The sequence below is a fragment of the Rhinatrema bivittatum genome, chromosome 10, assembly GCF_901001135.1.
Source record: "Rhinatrema bivittatum chromosome 10, aRhiBiv1.1, whole genome shotgun sequence".
Taxonomy (NCBI): domain Eukaryota; kingdom Metazoa; phylum Chordata; class Amphibia; order Gymnophiona; family Rhinatrematidae; genus Rhinatrema; species Rhinatrema bivittatum.
This window is the reverse complement of record NC_042624.1, coordinates 111,465,108-111,488,226: the sequence shown is the minus strand read 5'-3', so window position 1 is coordinate 111,488,226 and position 23,119 is coordinate 111,465,108. Positions and strand designations below refer to the sequence as shown.

The following is a 23,119-nucleotide window of genomic DNA, read 5'->3' as shown; positions in this document are numbered from 1 at the left end:
AAGATATATTAAGTTGAAAATATGACTTTTGGTTCAAGTCTACTAGATGTAGATTGTTCCTCTTGAGTCAATCTGCTTGTCTTGCCATTCTATGTGATGAGGAATTTTATAGATGTTGCTCTTCCACTGATAAAGTCTATTGTCTCCATTATGAAGTGCTGTTTGATGAGCTACAATATTGTTACAAAGTTGTCCAACTAGATGTTTATCTAGCAACCAGTTGGCAGGATTTTGAAAAATCTTAAAGTTTAATACTGCTCTCACTTTGAATATGTTAATGTGAAGAAGTCTCTCTTCTTTGGATTGATGTGCCTTAAACTTTATTTCCAGAGTTGTTTCCCCTCCTGTTTGACTTGAATTGATTGCAATGTATTTCCAGTGAGGTGTTGCAAATTTATCTTATGGCCTCCATTTTTTTTTTAATTTATTTTATTTCCAGTGGTACCAGTAACCAAATGGATAGATCTTGGGATTTGATCAGACTTCTTTCAGTCAACTAATAGGAAAGCTCCCTGCCCCAGAGTCAGTTTTCTATAACCCCACCCCCCAAACAGCACCATGATTCTCTTCCACCCACCAGTGAACCTGCACATCCCTCTGAACAGGCCCCCCTCCCTCACCCCACCATCCCTATCTCATGGTGTGTGGCAATCCTCACGGGCAGGAGTGATACTGAAGCACTCTTTCTTTGTTGGTGCCACCTTGCTCTCTCCACTTATTGCTGTGCACATGCACAGACTGGCTGTGTGTTGACGGCGCACCATGTGTCAATGGTACCAATGCACTTGAGCCTCTGTATTTCTTCAGCATTTTTCAGCACTTACTGCTCTGATGGTTCCATAGAGTGGCACTTCCTTTTCTTTGACGCATGGTGCTTATGTTAACAACTCCAAGAATTCAGCTGTTCTGCTGAAGGAGGAGATATTTCATAAGAGCTAGTGCTCAACTCTATTTCCAGTAAGGCAGACAAGGTGGTGCTTCAGGAAGACGACTAATTGCAGCTTCTCTGAGACTTATGCCATTCTTCCATTTTACAGGCCCTGAATCCGTGTGTTCACAGGGCCTTCCATCCACAATTATAACAATTGACTTGGCTGTGGTCTGAAGCTAGACAACAGCATCAGAGCTTGCGTCCATCTGTAATGGACATTTTCTTGCCACAAATACTTTGGGGTCCATATTCAGTCACTATTTGGATAGCCAGGTAACTTATCCGGCCAAAAAACTGGATATAGCTGGCCAGCTTAAAGTTATCCGGCTAACTTTAGGACAGCTCTTTGGCCCGACTAAACTTAGCCAGCTAACGGGCCAATACAGTACAGTGTGCTCCGGTGGAGCGCACTGTTAGCTCGGGTTTGGCCGTGCGTTTGACGCGCTAGCTTTACCTCTTATACAGTAAGGGGTAATAGCGCGTCGAAAACGCCTGGGCGGCGTTGGGAGAGCGGGCACTCGCCTCGGAGTGCCGGCTCTCCCGCCGATTTTACTGTATCGGCCTGTAAGCTATCTGTCTAACTCTAAATACCAGTGTTGGCTGGATAACGCCTACCAATTACACCCCCAGAATACCCCTAACGTATCCAGCTAAATGCTAGCCAGTTAACTTATTAGCTAGCTAGAATTTAGCCAGATAAGTGCCCAAATCTTCATTTAGCTGGAAAACTTCTGAGTTATCCAGTTAAATGCTTTGGAATATGGATCTCATCCATCTTTAAAACACAATTACTGTGGCTTTCTTCTTAGTAGACATTCTGATGAAAAAATCTTCTTTTATTTTTTTGATAAAGGTAGAACTGAAGAGTGTTTGAGGCTGCTGAGGCAGTGAGGTAACTTTAAAGATAAAAATTTTCAGAAAAGCAGAGAGAGATAGAGGAATACATCCATGATAGTGCTCAGACCAAAAAAAAGATTGAGGGGACTTCAAGCTGCAATGCCCAAGTGGGAATTCGTGCACATGTTCAGTAGAGCAAAAGCTCTACAAGCTTATGGGAGAGAGGTCACTGGATGACACCATCTACATGTTATGGTTAATTTAACCCTGCTTATCAATGAGAAAGGTATGTACTACCCCTTCCTAGAATACAGACTTTAGTAAGATCATTAAGGGAAACCAAAGTACACAGATGTCTGATCTTTCAGAAAAAGTAAGTATAATGCATGAAGAAAGGAAAGTCTCCTAAGGGAGTTAAAGAGCTATATTCATCATGAAATAGGGCTGCTTGTGAGAAGACTGGGGAAGTGGATTATAGCTTTACAATTTTTCTAAACCTTTTTATTTATTTTTTAAGCTGAATAATTTCTTGCTTCATTCTTCAATCTCCCTCCCTCCCTCCTTTCCCCTCTCAGTAGCAGGCATATATACGAGGGTAAGTCGGTAAGTAAGTCACAAATCTCTCTACTAAGGTAATAAAACATATCTGTAATGTTGTCATATTCCATAGATAGCAGCACCTTAGAAGTGCTTATGTACATAAATAGTTATTTAAACTGTGCATGCGCAGGGGCTGTGTACACAAGGAAAATGGCTGCCGTGTTGACAGATTGTATGGTCGAAGAACAACGTGCTGTTGTCCAATTTTTATGGGCTAAGGACTTATTTATTTATTTATTTAGCATTTTTTTATATACCGAGGTATAGCAGAGTTGCCTTCACTCCGGTTTACTTAGTGGCAAAAGACATTCATAAAGAAATATATCCAGTATATGGAGAGAAATGTCTCTCGCGTAAAGCAACTTATAACTGGACCGATAAATTTGCACAAGGACTTGCCAACATGAACGACGAAACCAGACCTGGTCGACCTGTAGAGATTGCGACAGAGGCAACTGTGAAGCAGGTTGAAGAGATGTTTGTACTAACCGGAGGGTAACAATTAACGAAGTTGCCAAAGAAATTGGGTGTTCTCACGGATTAGCTTATTCCTTAGTGCACGATGCATTGAACTTTCGCAAAAGCTGTGCAAGATGGGTTCCCAAACAGCTGACCAAAGACAATAAGAACAACCGGATAGGTGTGTGTTTGGAAAATCTCTGTTATGCAAACGAAGGTGAATCAATGATGGCACGTATTGTTACTGGTGACGAGTCGTGGGTGCACCACTATCAACCAGAAGCGAAACGCGATTCCATGCAGTGGAAGCATCACCGAGAAAGTTCAAGCTTGTGCCTTCTGCAGGAAAGGTGATGTTGACTGTGTTTTGGGACCGAGATGGGATTCTCTTAACCAGTTTTCAGAAGCGTGGTGAATCTGTTAATTTGGCTTCTTACTGTGCTACTCTATTAAAGCTTAAAGGAGCTATTCGTAGAAAACGCCCAGATCTGGAAAAAAGAGGAGTGCTGATTCTTCACGATAATGCCAGACCACACACTTCGAATGAGACTCGTCAGACAATTGCGAACCTGTACTGGGAAGTTCTTGAACATCCACCATACAGTCCGGATTTGGCACCCAGCGATTTTCACTTGTTTGGCAAACTGAAAAGCCATCTCGGTAGTAAACATTTCACCAGCGATGAAGAAGTGGAACAAGAGGTGAAGCGCTGGTTACGATGCCAGCCAAAAGACTTTTACGCAGAAGGTTTTGACAACGCTGGGACAAATGTATAAATGTTCGCGGCGATTACATTGAAAAGTAGTTTGTTTTTCCAGAAAAACTGTTTGTGACTATGTTCTGTATATTTCACAGTAAATAATTTATCTTTTGCATTTAAATAAATTTCATGAATATTAATCCCATGTATGTTTGTGACTTACTTACTGACTTACCCTCGTATATATATATATATATATATATATATATATATATATATATATATATATATATATATATATATATGTGCCCTTGGTGTTTGTCACAGGTTCTGCACTACACCTCTGCGTGGGGGAAGATTACACACTATGTGTCAAAAGCTCAGGACACACAAACATAAAGCAAACAGACTGCTGACATCCAGGGGGTATTGGAGCTCAGCCAGCACCATGCTGAATGCCACAGCCAGTGGGGCTGAAGCAGTTGGGGATAAGGGAAATAAGTAAACAGGTATCAGATGGAGAATCATGGTTTGTGGTGGAGGAAGGGGGATTAGTGTTCATGTTCATTTCAAGGGGGAGCGGGGGAGGGGGTTGCTGTCAGGACAGCTGCAAATGGTTGTGCTATTATGCCCTGTCATTTTGAGATGGGCTTTTTACTGTTGTAACAGTGTGTTATTTTAAAAGGGATCATGATTCTAGTACAAGATCTAGTAATCCCATTAAAATTATCCTGCTTGTCAAATCCATATTTCAATCCACCTTCACCCTTTACAAGTAATTTAAAATATGACTGAATTGTAGCCATCCACAATCTTGGATATGCTGTAAATGCTTGCCCCAAATCACACAGAATGAAAGACAGAAGACAAAGTAACTTGAGGGGCAGCATGATTTCCAGTAGAACTTTGCATTATTGCTATGAGGGATGACCCAGTTCTGTGAAGGTTCTCACTGCACAGTACGAAGGACAAAAGTTTTAAGATTTTATGTTCACAGGCACACACATAAGGGAGGGCGTGCACTCGGTCTCTGAAGAAAGAGAGAATACTATCAAGCTGAAGCATCTTTATTTGGCTAACAGTTTTCTGGTTCCATCAAATTATTTTCTGAATAGAATATGAAACAGATTTAGCTGTTGAATATCAATGAGGTAACTGACATTCTTGATCCCTTCAAAACTACTACTGGGTAAAATCATTTACTGCAGGAGTTCTAGTTCATGGAACAATCCTCATCAGTCTGGCAGCCTCCTTGCTTGAAGGCAAGGTTAGCCAAATTTTACAAGCTGTTCCTAACCAGTGACTGCAGTCATTACAGATCTCAGTAAATGGGAAAAGAAGGGGTAGGTGGGCAAATGGTGCTATGCTGTTTACTTGAAACTGATAATAGAACCACCCAATATAATCTGTAGAGCGGATAACTTTCAAACTGCCTTCTGCAGATAAGGCGTTTTATGTGCGGAAATGGCCTTTTACAAAATCGCCTGCTCAATACACAGGTAAACTTATGTGCATATGTCATTACCTGGACTGAGTGGAGGGGCTCTCAAAGGCAATGTTGCAGATACTTTTTATTTTAAAAGTAAGCGGGTAATTTTAAAAAGGATTTACATGCTTAAAACTGGGTTTTACACGTGTAAATGCACTTTACCCATGTAAGTGGGCTTTTGGAACTTACATTTATTGTAGCAATTGAATTGTCCGTAGGCTTTTGACATGTGCCTGCACTTTAAGCGCCTAATGAATGGGCTGTTGAAAAATTCTATGATAGTATGAAACATTTACACACGGAGCTCATTTGAAAATTATCTCCACTGCGCATATTTCCCGAAAAGTCTGTGTGCATAATTTTGCAGGTGTAATTGTGCACGTGTAGTTTTGGTGGGATAATTTTCAAAAGGGAAAGTAAGCACGTACTTTCCCTTTGAAAACTGATGAAACTTATGCAAGAATTTGCAACCTAATTTATGCGCCATGTTACAATATTCCCTATATTAGGTATAAATAGTGTATACACCTAAACACTTAAGTAGGGAAGTGTGGCTAAAACAGAGGCCACAAGTTTAATAAAGGCTGCATATTGTTTATTCTCGCATAATAAAAAACATTTTGGTGGGGGGGGGGGGGGGGGGGGGGGGGGGGGGGGGGGGGGGGGGTTGGGGGGGGGGGGGGGGGGGGGGGGTGGGGCGAAAGATGAAAAACTACAGCCAAAAAATAAATGCTAGTGTTTTGAAGAGAACAGGTAGCACTCCTGCTTTAAGGCGACATTTTAGCTTTGCTAATTTAAAAGATATTAGCTTAACTATGTTCCTCCTACTCCAAAAGAAAATAGCTTTTAACAAAAATATATTTCTGTTTGTAATTGGGGCATGGCCTAAGCCAAGAAAAATTGCTGCCACCGTAGAGTGCCTCCAAGCACCCTAACTGCGGCTCTCTCCTAGGCTTTGCAGGATCAGCGGGCATCCAGAAAAATGCCTCAAACTATGGAGAAAACACCTTTTTATAGAAAGGTTATTTTCTACTTTTGGGTATGCACAGCGCTATATTTTTTTCGCTATACACCCATGGGGGAAAAGTTGGAATTTCAATGTTCAGTCTCCAAAGTCTGTTTAAGGATGCAGCTGTACAGTTTCAGGAGTCGGCCAGAACTGCAGATTAAAGTGTAGAAGTGCTATTTGTCTACACAAACTACCGCTCCATCTATGACTGACAAGATAGTAATAGGCTGCTACAGCATCTGAAGGTTTTATGGCTGGAAACAAAAGAGAAACTGAATAGAGAATCAACATGAATATGGTCAAGGATGTGATATGACTGCTTGTATCTGCAGGAGACTTCAGCCTGTGGAATTACAGTAATCTGCTGTAAATCTTGAAAAACCTTTGCAGCATGAAACCAAAGAGAAACTCAAAGGAAACTTCATGATTAGTTTAGGGATGTGATGGCATTCTAAGCACAAGTCCTAGTCAACAGCATGAGCTTGTTAAAATCTCTGAAATACAAAAATGAAAGGAGAATATCTGCATAGTGATGGGGAGATTAGCTGTATAAGTACAAGCATTTCCCTGCAGTTTATTGAATACCATAGTCTTCTCTATAATTTATTTAAAAAGATTTATAAGCTACCTTTTCCTTTGTTCAATAACTAAAATGGACTGGATGGTCTTTATCTGTCATCATCTATTATGTATGTGTCTGTGTAGCTGGTAAAAAAAAAAAATCCAACAAACTGAAAATGCATTTGGAAAGTTCAAGTAATCCCACAGGAAGAACGTGCACATGCTGATACAAAATGGGCATAAGAATAAAAAGGAATGTGAAAAATCAAACTTTTCACTACTCGCAAAATTGATGGAGTCAAGGAACAGCGATCTATATTTCAGAGTTCATGTCCCAGCTCCTGCTCTGCTCCACTGGCATTAGTCAGAAGTGCTAAGGAATGAGGAGACTAATACTACTGCTAAGTGTGTTAAGTCTATTTCAATGTACGAAAATACAGGTCAAAAACAAAAAAGCCCCATAAGGTGATAGCTTTATATTGGACTAAATTAATACATTACAAAAAATAAACCACCAGAAATCTGGAACCTTTCTTCAATTTCTGGATATAGTGTTTTTAAGTGAATCCTCAAACTAAGTTATTGTACTTTTACATTCACCATTTGAACACTGTGACTTGCACACAAAAATTATTTTTCAAACAAATGGTTACGTGTTGTTTTGAGACCTATGATTAAAATGATCATAGCGGTTGAGCACAGATAGTGACTTTTCATGTAAAAGTTGACAATGCCATTTTGGGTTTGCTCAGCTATACTTTATGAAGGTCTCTTTAGTTATCTCACTTGATAATTAAGTTTCTGGTGGTTTATTTTTTGTTATATATTGTTTACCTCCAGTATTGGGTTCTTAATTTTGAGTCTAAAATAATACATTTCTTGACTAGCTTTTAGAAGTTAACACTTCCTTCCTCTGCTCATTCTCAGGCCAATACAGTAAAGTGCGGCCGCGGTTACCCTGCTTCTAACCCGCTTTCTACTCACAATTTGGCCACGTTAGCCCAACCCGCGATCCACTATCCCTTTTAACCCATCCTTACCGCCTCTTTAAATCAACGGGTAACCCTTTCCGCCCGCGGCATGTATATGAGATGTAAACGATCGGATTAACTATTCCCTCCCATACAGTAACGCGCGCCCCGATTATCGCTTTTTAAACCTGCAATTTTGCCGCGCGTTTAACCTGCTAACTTACCGCCTACCCTTACCCCTGGCGTTAGAGGCTGGGGTAAGGGTAGGCGGCAAACTTTCCCCCAGCCCCCGCTCACCTGCCCTGGCCGCGTCCATGGGTGCTGGTCTCCGGGGCAGCCCCAGTCCTCTCTACCCTCCTCCCGAAGCAACTTTAACCAAAAGAAAACCTTAAATCCCCTCCTCCCGAAGCAAGGCGCAGGTGAAAAGCGACTCGACATGTAAAGTGAAACCGAAGTTAACTAACTTTTCTTGCAGCCCTCTCTGCCCTCCTCCGGAGACGCGCACCGCGGCTCCCCTGCCTCCCGGGGGCAGCCGGTGGCGAAAGTGGCCCCGCCGGCGAAGATGGATGCCCAGTGGTGAAAGCAGCCCCGCTGGCGAAGATGGATGTCTGGCGGCGAAGATGGATGCCCGGTGGCGAAAGCAGCCCCGCCGGCGAAGATGGATGCCCGCTGGCGAAGATGGATGCCTGGCGGCGAAGATGGATGCCCGGTGGCGAAAGCAGCCCCGCCGGCGAAGATGGATGCCCGCTGGCGAAGATGGATGCCTGGCGGCGAAGATGGATGCCCGGTGGCGAAAGCAGCCCCGCCGGCGAAGATGGATGCCCGTAGTGCACGGGCCCCCAAGCCAGCAAAAGCGTATGCACGTACGCCGTGACGTCACGGCGTACGTGCATACGCTTTCGCTGGCTTGGGGGCCCGTGCACTACGGGCATCCATCTTCGCCAGCGGGGGCCACTTTCGCGGCTTTCACCACCGGGCATCCATCTTCGCCGCCGGGCATCCACTTCCTGGTACCTGTCATTTGAAATGACAGGTACCAGCGCACCCAGGATACTGTATAGGCGCTGTATAGTGCCTATACAGTATGGATTGCGCTTCATGGACGCGCGTTGGACGCGGCTTGCATTTGAATGCAATTTAAATACAGTATCGAGCGGTAGGTGATGCAGACTGTGCGTGCGGCAAACGCGTGTGCGCCCAGCACTAACGCACCTCTTTCTACCGCTCCTTACTGTATCGGCCTGTCTATTTGGCACTGATGAAGGGAGCTTTAACTTCTAAAAAGTAAGGGCCCAATAACAAGTTGATCACTTTTTGTATTTTTATTTGCTGATCTTTATTTCCATGCTCCTCTGAGGAAACAGTGAACACTGCATGCAGTTGCATCCCTCATGCTCTGCCAAAGGAAGTAGAGTAGACTGAGGAGAAGACATTGCGACCAATTTATCTGGGACTATGGGGAAAAATGATACATCAGGACCATTATACATAGTGGAGTCTATGCATGGTGGTTCCCTCATGAAATCTGAAAGGGAAGGATTAAGGAACACGGAAAAATTACAAAATTATAAGATTATGGCAGAATCATACCTTTATTAAACCAGATAGCAAAGAAAAAGGAGACGGAAGGATATTTTGAGCTAATCTTCTTTCACCAAAACAAGCATGCAGGAAACGTACAAATGAGTGGAGGTAAGCAAAGTGATTTAACAGGGCCCGGAAGAACTGAAACAAGATGAGAACACTGGTATTTCTTTCTTTTTTATTATAATTAAGTAAACAGAATCTATGACAACATATTAATTCACAAATAAAATGACAATAAATTCTGTACAGTATGAACACTTGTAAACATTACTTAAAATCAATGTCAATTCTTAGTACAGACTCTTTGTACAAGAAAATACGGAGTTGAATAGGTCAGAGCAGACAAATGCAGAACACTGCCATGTACACAGGCAACATTTTCTAAATACGAGATAAGGATCATTACACAGCCTGCACATCTCTCTTGTAAACCACTTGAAATCTTTATGGGCTTGCCTAGAGCACAGAGCTAACAATTGCCTGACATCCAGGAAAAGACTTGTAAGAAATGTCATGCACGTTGTCTGATCTGCCTACAGGACAGCCCTGTAAAACTCACACAGGACTTAGAGGACATCATTTCATGAGCCTGCTTTAAGGTGAAAAAAAGGATTTACATGACATAACTACTGAGAAATATTTTGTGCTCAAATTCAAGGTCATGAACACATACCTTGGCTTCAATTCTATAGTATAATTAGCGATCCTCATTTTCAGATTTTATTTTATTGTTCCTGGGAATTAATCAGTATTTATTACCACAGGGACAAAAACAAGAGAAGTCGGTGGAAAAAATGACTCATTTTTTTCTGAGTATGTATTTTTGCTCTTGTTGTAACAAACACTGATTAAGTCCCGGGAAAAATAAAATAAAAAGTGAAAATGAAGGTCCTTAAGTATAATTTAATACATATATGTAAGTAACAAACTTTAAGATCACTATTGTTCAATATAAGTGTTAGCAGAATTTGCATGGAGCCAGCATCCCCAGAGAACAGAGGTTTCCCACCACAGACTATCAGAACTGTTTCAAAGTTGCTCTTTATTATTGGGATTTGATTCTCAGATTTTTTTTACACTTTTCCTTGAAAGAAAATATTTAAGGACCATGAAAGAACCACCTGAATGCTAGAACTGAAAAAAAGGTCTGAATCTGTGTGATGAACGGATTAAAAATTGGTCTTATCAAGAAACATCTGCAAAGATCTACCTTGTTACAGATAATATTTAAATACTGGAGTACAACATAAATCCTTGCAAACTTCTGTTTTCTCCTTAGGAAAGAAACCTGCACAACGTCAGGTGCTTTAGAAGGGACTTAAGAAAAGTTGATTTTAGTTCACTGGTAAACAGGACTGGGACAACTAAAGTAAAGCAAAGCACTGAGTTCCCAAATCATGAAAATATCACCCTATCCAGCAGAAGGTTCTCTGAAGGCCACAAACAGATCTGCTTTCCTAGGCAACCAAGCCACATGAATCTACTTGAGTCTCCAAGAACATTCATTGCGGAGATTCTGCAAACAAGGCATGTTTGTGGCTCTTGAGGACCAATGTTATGTGCCTTGGAAAGAGCCCAATGTAATAAAATTAGTGTAAAAAATATGAGCTAAATTTTAACTCCCATTTTCTTTACTTGTGGTAAAAATTTAGTTAACTCCCAATGCAGTAAGCTAATGGTATGCTAATGAATCAGGAGTTTAAAACAGGAAAAGTGCGCTAACTTGAAATTGTGCACAGGCAACATGCTCAGCACACCTAAAATATGATTTATGCACACGTTTTCTACGCATAAAACCACATTTCTGCACAGAAAAATGAATGTGTAAAAAGCATATTCCCTGCACATAAAACACGTTTTATTGGCAGAAAACGATCTGTGCACAGACTGTGTTTTATGTGCATAAATTCGGAGTACAGGATCCCCAACACCACGAACTCCGGGTTCAGACCCATAGACACATGAACCCAAGTAACTTCACTCCAGCTCTGACCAGGAGTCAGAGTTCCGGTGCTAAGAAAACACGAGTGAAGCTCCATGCCTTTCCGTATTGGGGCATTATACCTAATGCCTTAATTCACCTGGGATTTACATGGAGGAGCGCTGATTTTTGCATGATGCTGAACTCCTTGCTGCCTGGAAAGAAGTCTGTGCAGAAAGAAAATGTGCGAAATTTCACAAGTAAAACTGTGCACACGGGCCAGCACACTTTACTACTCAGTGGCCTAGGTTACTAATTGAAATTAAATTTGAGTATGATCAATTGCTATCATGCCTTTTTTTTTTTTTTATCACTCCATGACAATTTAGCACCAACCCACCAAAATTGAGCTCTAAATATTGTTTGCTTACATAAATATCTTTTGGGATTTTAAAGCAGTCATTCAGTATAGCTGATATTTACTGGGATATATTAAACTTTGATGTCACTGGTATACAATAGTACATAGCCTTTTGGAAGAAAAAAACAATGTCAAGATTTCCAGTTCTCTCCAGAGCTGCTCAGTGACACTTGCAAGGTCCCGACTGAGAACAAGCAGGTAAGTGACCAAGCAAACACTGCCTTGTAGCAGTCCACAGAGCCACTGCAGAGAAGACAGAAGCAATCTGCTAGGTGTTATGCACATATAGCAGCAAACTGTATGCTTCTTTTGCCTCCCTGTGGGGGAGCGTGGGTGTTAAATGATGCTAAACCTTAAATGGAATCTCAAGTTTTAACAACTGAACCTACTCATTTTTAGACAGATTCTTTTGATTTTGGGAAGGTTCATAAAAAAAACTTTGATTTACACTTCATCCCTTCTATTAGTTAAGTGCACTAAACGAGATTCGCCTGTGTCTTTCAGAGCAGCTCTGTGACTGCAATTTATGGATATTGTACTTCTAAAGAAAACAAAAACACAGACTAATTTCAGATCGCACTCCTTGTGATGTCAAATTTAACCTACCTCTAAGAATAGCAAAATCAGTTACCAGAGGCTTTAAAATCAGCTAAAGCATGAGTTCAAATGCAGGCTCAAACACATGCTAGGATCAGTGAATGCACTGTTTCCTTTATTCTCACACTATTTGCTTACAGAGGGAGTGGCAAGCACGGTTATCAAGGTCTGAATGCCCAGCAACTTCTCAACACATCCTGCACTCTCTGAAGGGACATGCTGTGTTGGGTGCTCCTCTATAAAAAGCATACTTCAGTGCTGTGAGAATAAAGGATATACTGCTTTTAGTCATCCCGTTAAATGCCATTCCCTGGAATCATGCATTATGCTGAACATACTGTCCTTTCAATCCCACAACTGTATTTTTTCTACTTTTAAAACTGAGACACCAGCAGCTTTAATCACCGAAGCTGTTACTGAAACGTTAGCTTTTCAGAAATTATACACCCTTTTGTAAAATAAACACCTGCTATTTTGCACAGTAATGTGATACCCGCCACAAAACAGCAGCAAAACACCGTAAGTAATTATTCTTCCCATGAATAATGATTTCCTTATTCTGATTTGGGGATGTTGAAAAAGGTGAAGGGGATGTCTTTCAGGTAACTTATTTTTTCCGAAGACGGTTTGTACTTACAGAACTGAAGTTAGCAAAATCTCCTTTTTCACTAGCCTCTTTACTGGAAGTGGTGGGAGCAAAGGGATCAGAAAACAGATCCACTTCAGCGTCCATGTGAACAGTGCTGCTCGGAAGAGAAGGCTGAAAGGGATCACTCCTTTTAGAAAACTCAGACGATTCAAGCTTGTTGACTGTAGATCGCTTTCCTACAGAACATGACAACATCAATCAAACCATTTATATACAAAATACATGGAATTGAAGAAAAATGCATAGCGGTTTCAGCAGAAAAAGTAAAAATACACATATAGTTTCATGATATCTGGCAGAATTACAATTAAGATGGTTTAGCCTGATTTTTCCTAAAATCTTTACTTAACATTTGATTTTCTGATGAAAAGTAAGATGTGTCTACTTCAATGACTTTCTCAACCCTACAGCAGGTTACATATGAAAATTAAAAGTTAAATAACTAGACAGGACAGCAAGAATCTTACATAACACTTGCTATAAAGCTTAAGGACATTAGGTCCACATCAAACCCATAACCATAAAGTACATTTTACGAGCACAAAAAAAGCAAAGTTGTAGCAAGTGCTCTCTGTAGACAGTAGGACAAAGCAGCCATGCAAGTGGGCGACATCATCCAACAGCACCAAGACAGAAAAGTCTTCTCAGCCTCGCTAAGGAAAGGATGGTAGGATTGCTTGACTGATTTGTCCTGCTGCATACAGAGAACACCTGTTACAAGCAAGCAACTTTGCTTTCTCCATGGACAAGCAGGACAAGATTCAGCCACACAAGTGGAGATTCCCAAGCTGAGAGTTATGTAGAAATCTTTGTTATATATTAAATATTTTTTAAGAAGCATGTAACCTGTATTTCAGCTAGAGGATGGGGGTTAGAATTTAAGGAAATTAGTTAAATAGGCTTTTTAAGGCTGCTTAGCCACAACTATCTTGCCATGAGATATTTTCTAGGCAGTAATGAGCAGTGAAGGTATGGATGGAAGACCAGTTGGTTGCTTCTGCATATATCTTCCTCAGAGGCAGAGCAAAGATGTGCTAATGAAGTTGCCCTAGCTCTAACTTAACGAGTCTTCACTTTGTTTTGAAGATATTGTCCTGATTGACTATAGCAGTAAGAGATGAAATCCAAGATGAAAGAGTTCTCTTTGTAATGGAGAAACTCTGCTTTACTGGGCTATAGGTAGGGCCAGCGCGACCCACCATGTAAACTGTGCATTTGCATGGGGAGGCAGCTCTGGGGGCAGCTCTTCACAGTAGGCCAGACAACGGAGTCTGAGCACCACCAAATATGGGTTTCTGCTATTCGCTTCTGCTCCTCTCTGCACCCCCCCATGAGCAGCATGGGACATGGAATAGAGCAGACTTCTTCCTCTCTCTCCTGTTCCCTTCCTCCACCCACCAGCAAGAGAGAAGCAACAATTAACTGCACAGACCATCAACTTCCTGCTTGCAGAGCCAGTCTCATGGATTAATGTAAACCGATATGATGTGTATTTTAATGTCGGTATAAAAAAATTGTTAAATAAATAAATATATTACTGCAAGACTGGCCCCACAGGCAGGAAGTTGATGGTCTGTGCTCACGATTCTTACTGGTAGGTGGAGAGAGGAAGCAAGAAAGAAGGGCTTCAAAAGAAGATGAAGAAGACATGTGCTAACAACCTGTCTACTGCCACAACACAGAGGGAAGCAAAAGGGGAGTGAGAAGTGGCACCAACGAAACAGCATTAGAATTAGCCGGCATGGGCAGAGGAAGGTGATCCCCACCCAGCAGAAGCAGCGGCACCTCCAAATCAGCCGTGCTCTGCTCTCGCCTCCCTGCCGATGCCTCTCTCCCCCCCTTGATTTCCATGTCCCATAAGGCATCCAAGCAGGTTCCTTGTCTCTTCTCTTCCTCCTGCCCACTGCCTGTGCGGTTGTTTGGATTCAGTGGGCGGGAGGAAGAAGAGAGGCCAGGTCCTAGCAGCAGAAGGAACAGCTGAGACCTGCCTAGAGGCCTTGCAGGGTCCAGGATGCAAGGCAGGAGGCAGACCAGAAAACAGATTTGAGGCTCCTTGTAAAAGAGGGGACATAGAGAGAAGGGAGGGTGGGGAAAGTGAGAGTGAAGGACTCAGGGATTATGGTTTGGCGAAGAGTAAAAATTCAGATTGGTGGGATGGCGAAGAATGGGGATTTGGGTATTATGTGGAGAGAAGGGGTACACAAGGGTGGGGGCTGACGGAACAGGGAGACCAGGGACTCAGTTTTGGAGGAGTTAGGTGGGGAGGGGGGGAGAATGGGGATTTGGCAAAGAGTTGGGATTTAGGAGAGCTGGGATTTCAAGTTTGGGGGGTTGAGCAAAGAACAGGGACTCAAACTGGGTAGAAGGAACTTGGAAATAGAGTGGGGGGACAGGGATTCAGATTGAGCAGGGATTTGTGGGGGTTTAGCAATTGGGTGGTATGAGTGAGGGGGGTATTAAATGGGCTAGGGATATGAGTGAGGGTGTGAAAGAGCATGGGAATAAGTCTTAGGAGGCATTTAAAGTGACATAAAGGCTAGGTAGAGGATACGAGTCAAAAAGGGACTAGAAAAAAAAAGGATGGGATGAACAACAGGAGAGGAGCCAGGGCTGGTGAGAAGATTAGAGGTAGAAGAAAATAGCTGAGGACTGGAAAAGGGGTAAGTACAGAGGATGGAAATGAGACTAGGGCGAGGGGAATAGGAGGCTGGGAAGGAGTGGGAGAGCAGGGAGAAAGGCTGAAAGGGAGTGAGAGTGGGAGATGGAAAGTTGTTAGGAAGTGAGGTTCAAAAAAAGGAGCCTGAGGGCTTTAAAATGAGAATGAGGCGAGGTGAAACCTAGAGTGGATAGAGAGGCAGGAAAAGAGACAAGAGTGAAAGATCAATGATAAAGATGTGTTGGAAAGGAAGTGAAAATAATAGAAAATGAGGTCCTACAAAAAGGTTTAGGAAAATACAGTTAAAGAAAGTGGAAGAGTGTCTGGGACCAATGCAATTAGTTCGAGCAGAGGTGGTGGTCAGGCAAGTGGCAGGGCAGGCAGCAGCAGAGTCAAGGTCAGGACAAAGTCTAGGTCAGGCAAGAGTCAGAGCAGGCAGCAAGCAGAAGCAGAGCTCTGACAGGGTCAAAACCAGGAAACAGCAATGGAACAACTACAAGCACAGGAACGTGGGAAGGAATCCTGTTGCTCAGATGCTGGGCTCAGAGAACTGGGCCTCTCTTTATGTTGCAGCAGTGTTGACATCACCGGCTGCAGGGTCTATAAAACTGGTGAGATACTGTGGGGCCTACGCAGAGCAGCCAGATACCGTGGAGTGACAGGATGCCAGGAGCCCCTGGCAGAGTGCAGGACACCGTGCCAGACCCGGCACCGAGGTACAGGGTGCTGACCGCGGAGTAGCAGCCCACGGTTGGCAGCATGTTAAAGTGCCACTATCTACATGGTAGGAAAAATTATTCTTACTGTTAGTCCAACATAATCATTCAAAATAATCAAAGTAGTTATCTGGAGCTTTCGTCATACTAAAAAACCACTTTGGGTCGTTCAACACCTCAAGTCCTTAGGTGCATCATAGAGTTCAAGATAAAAGTGAGACACAGTGGCCTGATGTTTGGTGTAAAGGGCTGGGAACCAGGAGATCAGTTTCAAAATCCCGTTTCTTCCTCTGGCATGCCTTGTGACCTTGGGCAGGTCATTTTATCTCCCATGGCTTCATGCACCCGCTTAGATTGTAAACTCTTGCCTGTATGTAATTTGTTGTAAAGAAACATCTGTTTATACAGGCAATCTGAAGGATTGCTGGCAGATGTTTAATAATGAGGAAAATAACAAAAAAAAAAAACAAAAACGAAGAGAGGCAAAATAATTCCACTATGACTCATTAACTAAGGCTATCTTGACATTTTTTCAAAATTATGTGCTTTTTATCCATATTGCAGCAGTTGTTACATTTCTATTGTTAGTGTTTGTTTAATAACGAGGTATTTTCTTCCTATTCACATCTTGCTTGAGATGGAGCAATATCCCAATTACCTGTCAAGTACCCAAAGAGCAATTGGAACAATTAAAGGGAGGGGGGGGGGGTGCAAAAAACAGTGTGTGATCTCTGGGAGAATGCTGAAACAGCCCTGGTTCCACCATCTTTGCCCAAGCAGCGAGAAAAAAAGGCACGAGGAAAGGAGAAACTACTTCATTCCATTCTCCCTTAATATCAAAACGCAGGCGAAGAAACAGGATCGGCTTTGGAAAGGGCCTGCGCTGTCAGACGGCAAAAACAGAAACCATGTCTTACGCATTTTGGCATACCAGATGTACTTTTGAACCAGACGCCACAAAATGCTGTACTTTCCAACAGTTATAGTTTTCTTATGTAACCAAAAGAAAATGCACATTGCTGTAAAATATTATTTTTTTAATGTATCTAATACCAGTTATCATACCAGGCGGAGGCGGACACGGTCTTGTTGGTGTTCCAGTTTTGGGTGGCAATGCAGGAGGAACATCTTCAGTTTTGGCTTGTTCCTCTTCAAATACATTTTTACTACTGAATTCATTGCTGACAGAGCCTGGAGTAGCTGAAGTAAATGGATCTGCCGTGTTGGCCTATTTTTATATAAAAGAAGTTTATTAGAAAAAAAGTGTAACTAAAAGAAAATATCTACATCTTACTCTACAGTGCATCTTTATTACAATACAGTTAAATACATTTTCATTTTTCTCAATATTACAAGAAACAAATTCGATTTCTCACTTCACCACTGAACAAAGAGAGAAAAATGGAACATATTAAGAAATTACTGCTTACATGATAATTTCCTTTTCCTTAAGATGGATAGATAGATTCAGGACCAGTGGGTTATGCACTTCTACCAGCAGATGGAGACAGAGCAAGCTGACATCAAAGTAAGTAGTCCTGCCGTGACATCAGCCTGCCAGTATTCTCTTCAAAAGCAACCATGGACAGAGTAGCAAAAAAACTTGATTAAAAAACAGACAACCATTTCTGTACTCAACCAACAAGAAACACTGAACTCAGGCACGAACGTATACATACTAGGCTAGGGACTGGATGAACTCTTACCAGTAATACCCTGGATACGTAACCACACAGGAGGACCACCACACAATCATTTGACAGCCAAGTGCGGGAAGCTGAATCCATCTATCCACCTTAAGGAAAAGGAAATTATCAGGTAAGTAGTAATTTCTCGTTTCCTAGCATGTGGATAGTTGGATTCAGAACCAGCGGGATGTACCCAAGCTACTCCTGAATAGGGTGGGCGGTTGCCTGCGGTCCTGTCAACATCGCATGTGCAAATGCTGCGTCCTCCCAGCCCTGCACATCCAGACGATAATACCTGGAAAAGGTGTGCAAGGATCACCACATTGCAGCTCGGAAAAAGTCGATGGGAGATGACAATCTAACCTCTGCCCATGACACTGCCTGAGCCCTTGTGGAATGAAACCTGACCTGAGTAGGTAACGGCTTTTCAGTGGCCATGACTACCTCATTAATCCAGTGAGCTTTTGTAGCCCGCAAAGCTGGTTCGCCCTGTTTACCTCCACTATGAAGGACAAACAGGTAATCTGTCTTTTGGAAAGGTTTAGAAACTTCCAGATACCTCATGACATGTCTCTTGACATCCAAAGGACGTCCAAAGGCGATATTCCTCTGTACCTCTTTTCCTATCCAGGGATGTACTTAGAGAAGATAAGGCAATCGCGGAAAGATTAAATGATTTCTTTGCTTCGGTGTTTACTGAAGAGGATGTTGGCGAGGTACCCATAATGGAGAAGGTTTTCATGGGTAATAATTCAGATGGACTGAATCAAATCACGGTGAACCTAGAAGATGTAGTAGGCCTGATTGACAAACTGAAGAGTAGTAAATCACCTGGACAGGATGGTATACACCCCAGAGTTCTGAAGGAACTAAAAAATGAAATTTCAGACCTATTAGTAAAAATTTGTAACCTTTCATTAAAATCATCCATTGTACCTGAAGACTGGAGGATAGCAAATGTAACCCCAATATTTAAAAAGGGCTCCAGCAGCGATCCGGGAAACTACAGACCGGTTAGCCTGACTTCAGTGCCAGGAAAAATAGTGGAAAGTGTTCTAAACATCAAAATCACAGAACATATAGAAAGACATGGTTTAATGGAACAAAGTCAGCATGGCTTTACCCAGGGCAAGTCTTGCCTCACAAATCTGCTTCACTTTTTTGAAGGAGTTAATAAACATGTGGATAAAGGTGAACCTGTAGATGTAGTATACTTGGATTTTCAGAAGGCATTTGACAAAGTTCCTCATGAGAGGCTTCTAGGAAAAGTAAAAAGTCATGGGATAGGTGGAGATGTCCTTTCGTGGATTGCAAAGTGGCTAAAAGACAGGAAACAAAGTGTAGGATTAAATGGACAATTTTCTCAGTGGAAGGGAGTGGACAGTGGAGTGCCTCAGGGATCTGTATTGGGACCCTTACTTTTCAATATATTTATAAATGATCTGGAAAGAAATAAGACGAGTGAGATAATCAAATTTGCAGATGACACAAAATTGTTCAGTGTAGTTAAATCACAAGCAGATTGTGATAAATTGCAGAAAGACCTTGTGAGACTGGAAAATTGGGCATCCAAATGCAGATGAAATTTAATGTGGATAAGTGCAAGGTGATGCATATAGGGAAAAATAACCCATGCTATAATTACACAATGTTGGGTTCCATACTAGGTGCTACAACCCAAGAAAGAGATCTAGGCGTCATAGTGGATAACACGTTGAAATTGTCGGTTCAGTGTGCTGCGGCAGTCAAAAAAGCAAACAGAATGTTGGGAATTATTAGAAAGGGAATGGTGAATAAAACGGAAAATGTCATAATCCCTCTGTATCGCTCCTTGGTGAGACCGCACCTTGAATAATGTGTACAATTCTGGTTGCCGCATCTCAAAAAAGAATTAATTGCGATGGAGAAGGTACAGAGAAGGGCTACCAAAATGATAAGGGGAATGGAACAACTCCCCTATGAGGAAAGACTAAAGAGGTTAGGACTTTTCAGCTTGGAGAATAGACGGCTGAGGGGGGATATGATAGAGATGTTTAAAATTATGAGAGGTCTAGAACGGGTAAATGTGAATCGGTTATTTACTCTTTCGGATAATAGAAAGACTAGGGGGCACTCCATGAAGTTAGCATGGGGCACATTTAAAACTAATCGGAAAAAGTTCTTTTTTACTCAACGCACAATTAAACTCTGGAATTTGTTGCCAGAGGATGTGGTTAGTGCAGTTAGTATAGCTGTGTTTAAAAAAGGATTGGATAAGTTCTTGGAGGAGAAGTCCATTACCTGCTATTAAGTTCACTTAGAGAATAGCCACTGCTATTAGCAATGGTAACATGGAATATACTTAGTTTTTGGGTACTTGCCAGGTTCTTATGGCCTGGATTGGCCACTGTTGGAAACAGGATGCTGGGCTTGATGGACCCTTGGTCTGACCCAGTATGGCATTTTCTTATGTTCTTATGATGGCAGGGAAATGGACTGATTCAAGTGAAAATCCAAGACCACTTTCAGCAAAAAAGAAAGAACAGTAAGTAGTTGTATTGCTCCTGGAGTCACCCGAAGGAACAGCTTCCAGCAAGACAAGGCCTGCAGCTCGGAAATTTGATGTGCAGAACATACCATCACCAAAAACATCATTTTCAAGTCAGTAACTGCAAAGATAGGCTTTGCAAAGGTTGAAATATAGGGCCACCAAGAAATCCAGTACCAGATTAAGACTCCACAAGGATACCAGTAACCGCAAGGGAGGATGAAGATGTCTCGCTCCCCTCAAGAAATGGGCCACATCTGAATGAGCTAATAAGGATTCATCATTCACCTGGCCCTTGAAATAGGCAAAAGCCGCTACCTGTACTTTCAAGGAATTAAGGGCCAACCCTTTATTCAACCCATCCTGCAAAAATTCCAAAATGAGCGGGATCTTAACTTAATGAGGAAGCACTTCTCTATTCTCACACCAAGCCTTAAACACTCACCAAACCTGCATATAGGCTAAGGAAGTTGAGAACGTTTGTGCCCGTAACAAGGTGGCAATCACCGTAGCAGAATATCCATGCTGCACCAAGCGAGCTCGCCCAAGGGCCATACCATAAGACAAAACAGAGTCAGATTTTCATGAAGAACAGGTCCCTACTGCAACAGATTCCTGTGCGCCGGAAGGCAGAGTCTACCAGAAGCTTTCGCAGGTCTGCATACCATGGTCTCCTGGGCCAATCTGGTGCCACCAAAAGCACCATCTCCCTGTGACCTTCAACCCTCCAAACTATTCTGCCCACCATGGGCCAAGGGGGAAAGGCATACAGCAGCTTGTCCTCCAGCAAGACCTACAGGACAGCATCAATACCCAAGGACTTTGGATCTCTCCTGTGACTGAAGAATTGAGGAACCTTCACATTGCGAGAAGTCGCCATCAGGTCTAGAAACAGAAGACCCCAGTGAGTGCTGGCACAAGTTAGAGGGCACTCTAGGTTGAGATGCCTGAATATGACAGGCAGCACAGAGTGAAAGGCACTTAGGTTTCTTGGCCACAGGCACCATTAGTCCATCAGTATGCTTAACAGGCAACTGAAAATGTGTCTCCAATCAAATTCTCGCAAAAAAGTTTAAGCCCACAAAATTTAGGAGACCCAAGGCTATGCGTTACACTGTCATTGCGCTAATCCTAGGTGCACAACCAATATGTTTCACAATGTGCGCACATGCAGCGCGTCCAAAGAAACTGGGCGCACAATTTAGAATCACAGCAAGATGCACTTGCATGCACTGACTGTCCTGCAGAAGGCAGCCGAACGCACAGAAAAAAAGGCATGTGAAAACACCGCTGCGGCCTACTACATGGCACACAGCAAGAAGCCTAACCGCGGGGCCTAGCCCAACTGGGCTGCTCAACCCGCCAGGCTGCCCAGGTCCCTTAACCCCCACAGGAGTGGGAACGAACATCGAAACAGCACGCTGAGCACAGAGACTGGAGGAAGACCTGCAACAACCCCTCTACTCTGTCTCTGATTTTTCTATTTTTTTTTTTTAAACTTATCTGAGCTCAGCCTTTCCCAGCTGAGTGCAGAGACGGTCTCTGGCTGCAGGGGGAGAGGGCATATACCGTCACTGCTGCGCTCGGCTTCCTGCACTCACTGCCTTTCAGCTTTTTAAATCAGCTAAGTCCATGCCGGCTGAAAAACCAGCTACAGGACCAAGGCACTCATCCAAGGGATCAGAGCAATCACATCAGGAATTCTCAGCTGGTGGGGGGAGACGGGACCATCAGGTATAACTGCAGGAGAGCGGGGCAAGTTCGAAGCAATCTCCAGTAGGGAAATGCACGTCCACCATCTGCTGGAGACGGAGAAAACTGGTGGGCTGTTGTCACAGCAGGACTATATATACTGTGACATCAGCTTGCTCCATCTCCATCTGCTGGTAGAGGTGCATAACCCACAGGTCCTGAAATCATCTATCCACATGCTAGGAAACTTAGGGTTAGATATGCACCGTATAACTCCTACAACATTTTATCAGTCATTATGAGTAGCAGGAGATCTATCAGGCTTCACTAGAAGCCACATTTTCTAACTTTAGAAACTGCCAGATTTATAGCAGATTCTCTCTCTGGATGTCATGCTTAATTAGTTAAGCCACAAATTCTTCAATTTTCAAGGAATCTCCTTAATTCCTGAAAATGTTGCTAGTAATGGGTGCCTAGAACTGTGTATCCTAAAAGCAAAAAACCCAAACGACGAGCCACTTTTTATATAAACCTGTATTTTTTTGCTCAGCATCTGTCAAGGTAGATCAGATTCTCAAGCTCTGTAGTAGTAGCAGCAGCAGCAGCAGCAAATGAGCTCAGTATTCAGGGAACTGCACATTACATTGATGAAGACTGTCTGTACCTATTAGAAGCACCATCACTATCTATGCTAGAAAGTCCCTAACAAAAAATGGATATACTTTTTGGGATCTGCTGGGTACTTCCTAAAGATATTGGGCCCTTGGTCTGACCCCAAAAGGGACTTATGTTCTTAATTACATACTTGCCTAGAAGCAAGCTGCTTGCAGTAAAACTGAAAGGGAAAAGCCATGGCCAGACCTAGTAAATTGCTAAAATTGTAGTCTATGGGTGTTAGATTAGTTTTCTGGGTGACCCTTGATCCTAGGGTCACCCAGAAAACTGGTAATAAGCTAAATAATTTAAATTTAAATTTCCTTGTAACTATAACATAAGGGGAGATTAAAACGAAAAGGCTTGCCAAAATGATTCCATAGCTGAAAAGACTTGAATTAGCTTAAACTCAATTAAAATTCTTCCAGGAACAAAAAAGGCTTGCTATGGCTTC

The 23,119-nt window shown here is 42.5% G+C and overlaps 1 protein-coding gene across 3 annotated transcripts in view; it reads right to left on the bottom strand.

Moving 5' to 3' along the window:
* Positions 1-23,119, bottom strand: part of EPS15 (epidermal growth factor receptor pathway substrate 15) — a 211,933-nt gene that overhangs the window by 12,113 nt on the left and 176,701 nt on the right. The window contains exons 23-25 of one of the 3 annotated variants that reach the window (XM_029617441.1): positions 17,170-17,332; positions 12,721-12,908; positions 9,308-11,292 (exon numbers count right to left, since the gene is read on the bottom strand). In XM_029617441.1, coding sequence (XP_029473301.1) covers positions 11,233-11,292; positions 12,721-12,908; positions 17,170-17,332 — 411 coding nt within the window. In that variant the 3' untranslated portion in view covers positions 9,308-11,232. Of the gene's footprint in view, positions 1-9,307; positions 11,293-11,405; positions 12,342-12,720; positions 12,909-17,169; positions 17,333-23,119 lie in introns of those variants that run through there. The other 2 variants (XM_029617442.1, XM_029617440.1) reach the window with 2 other exon arrangements.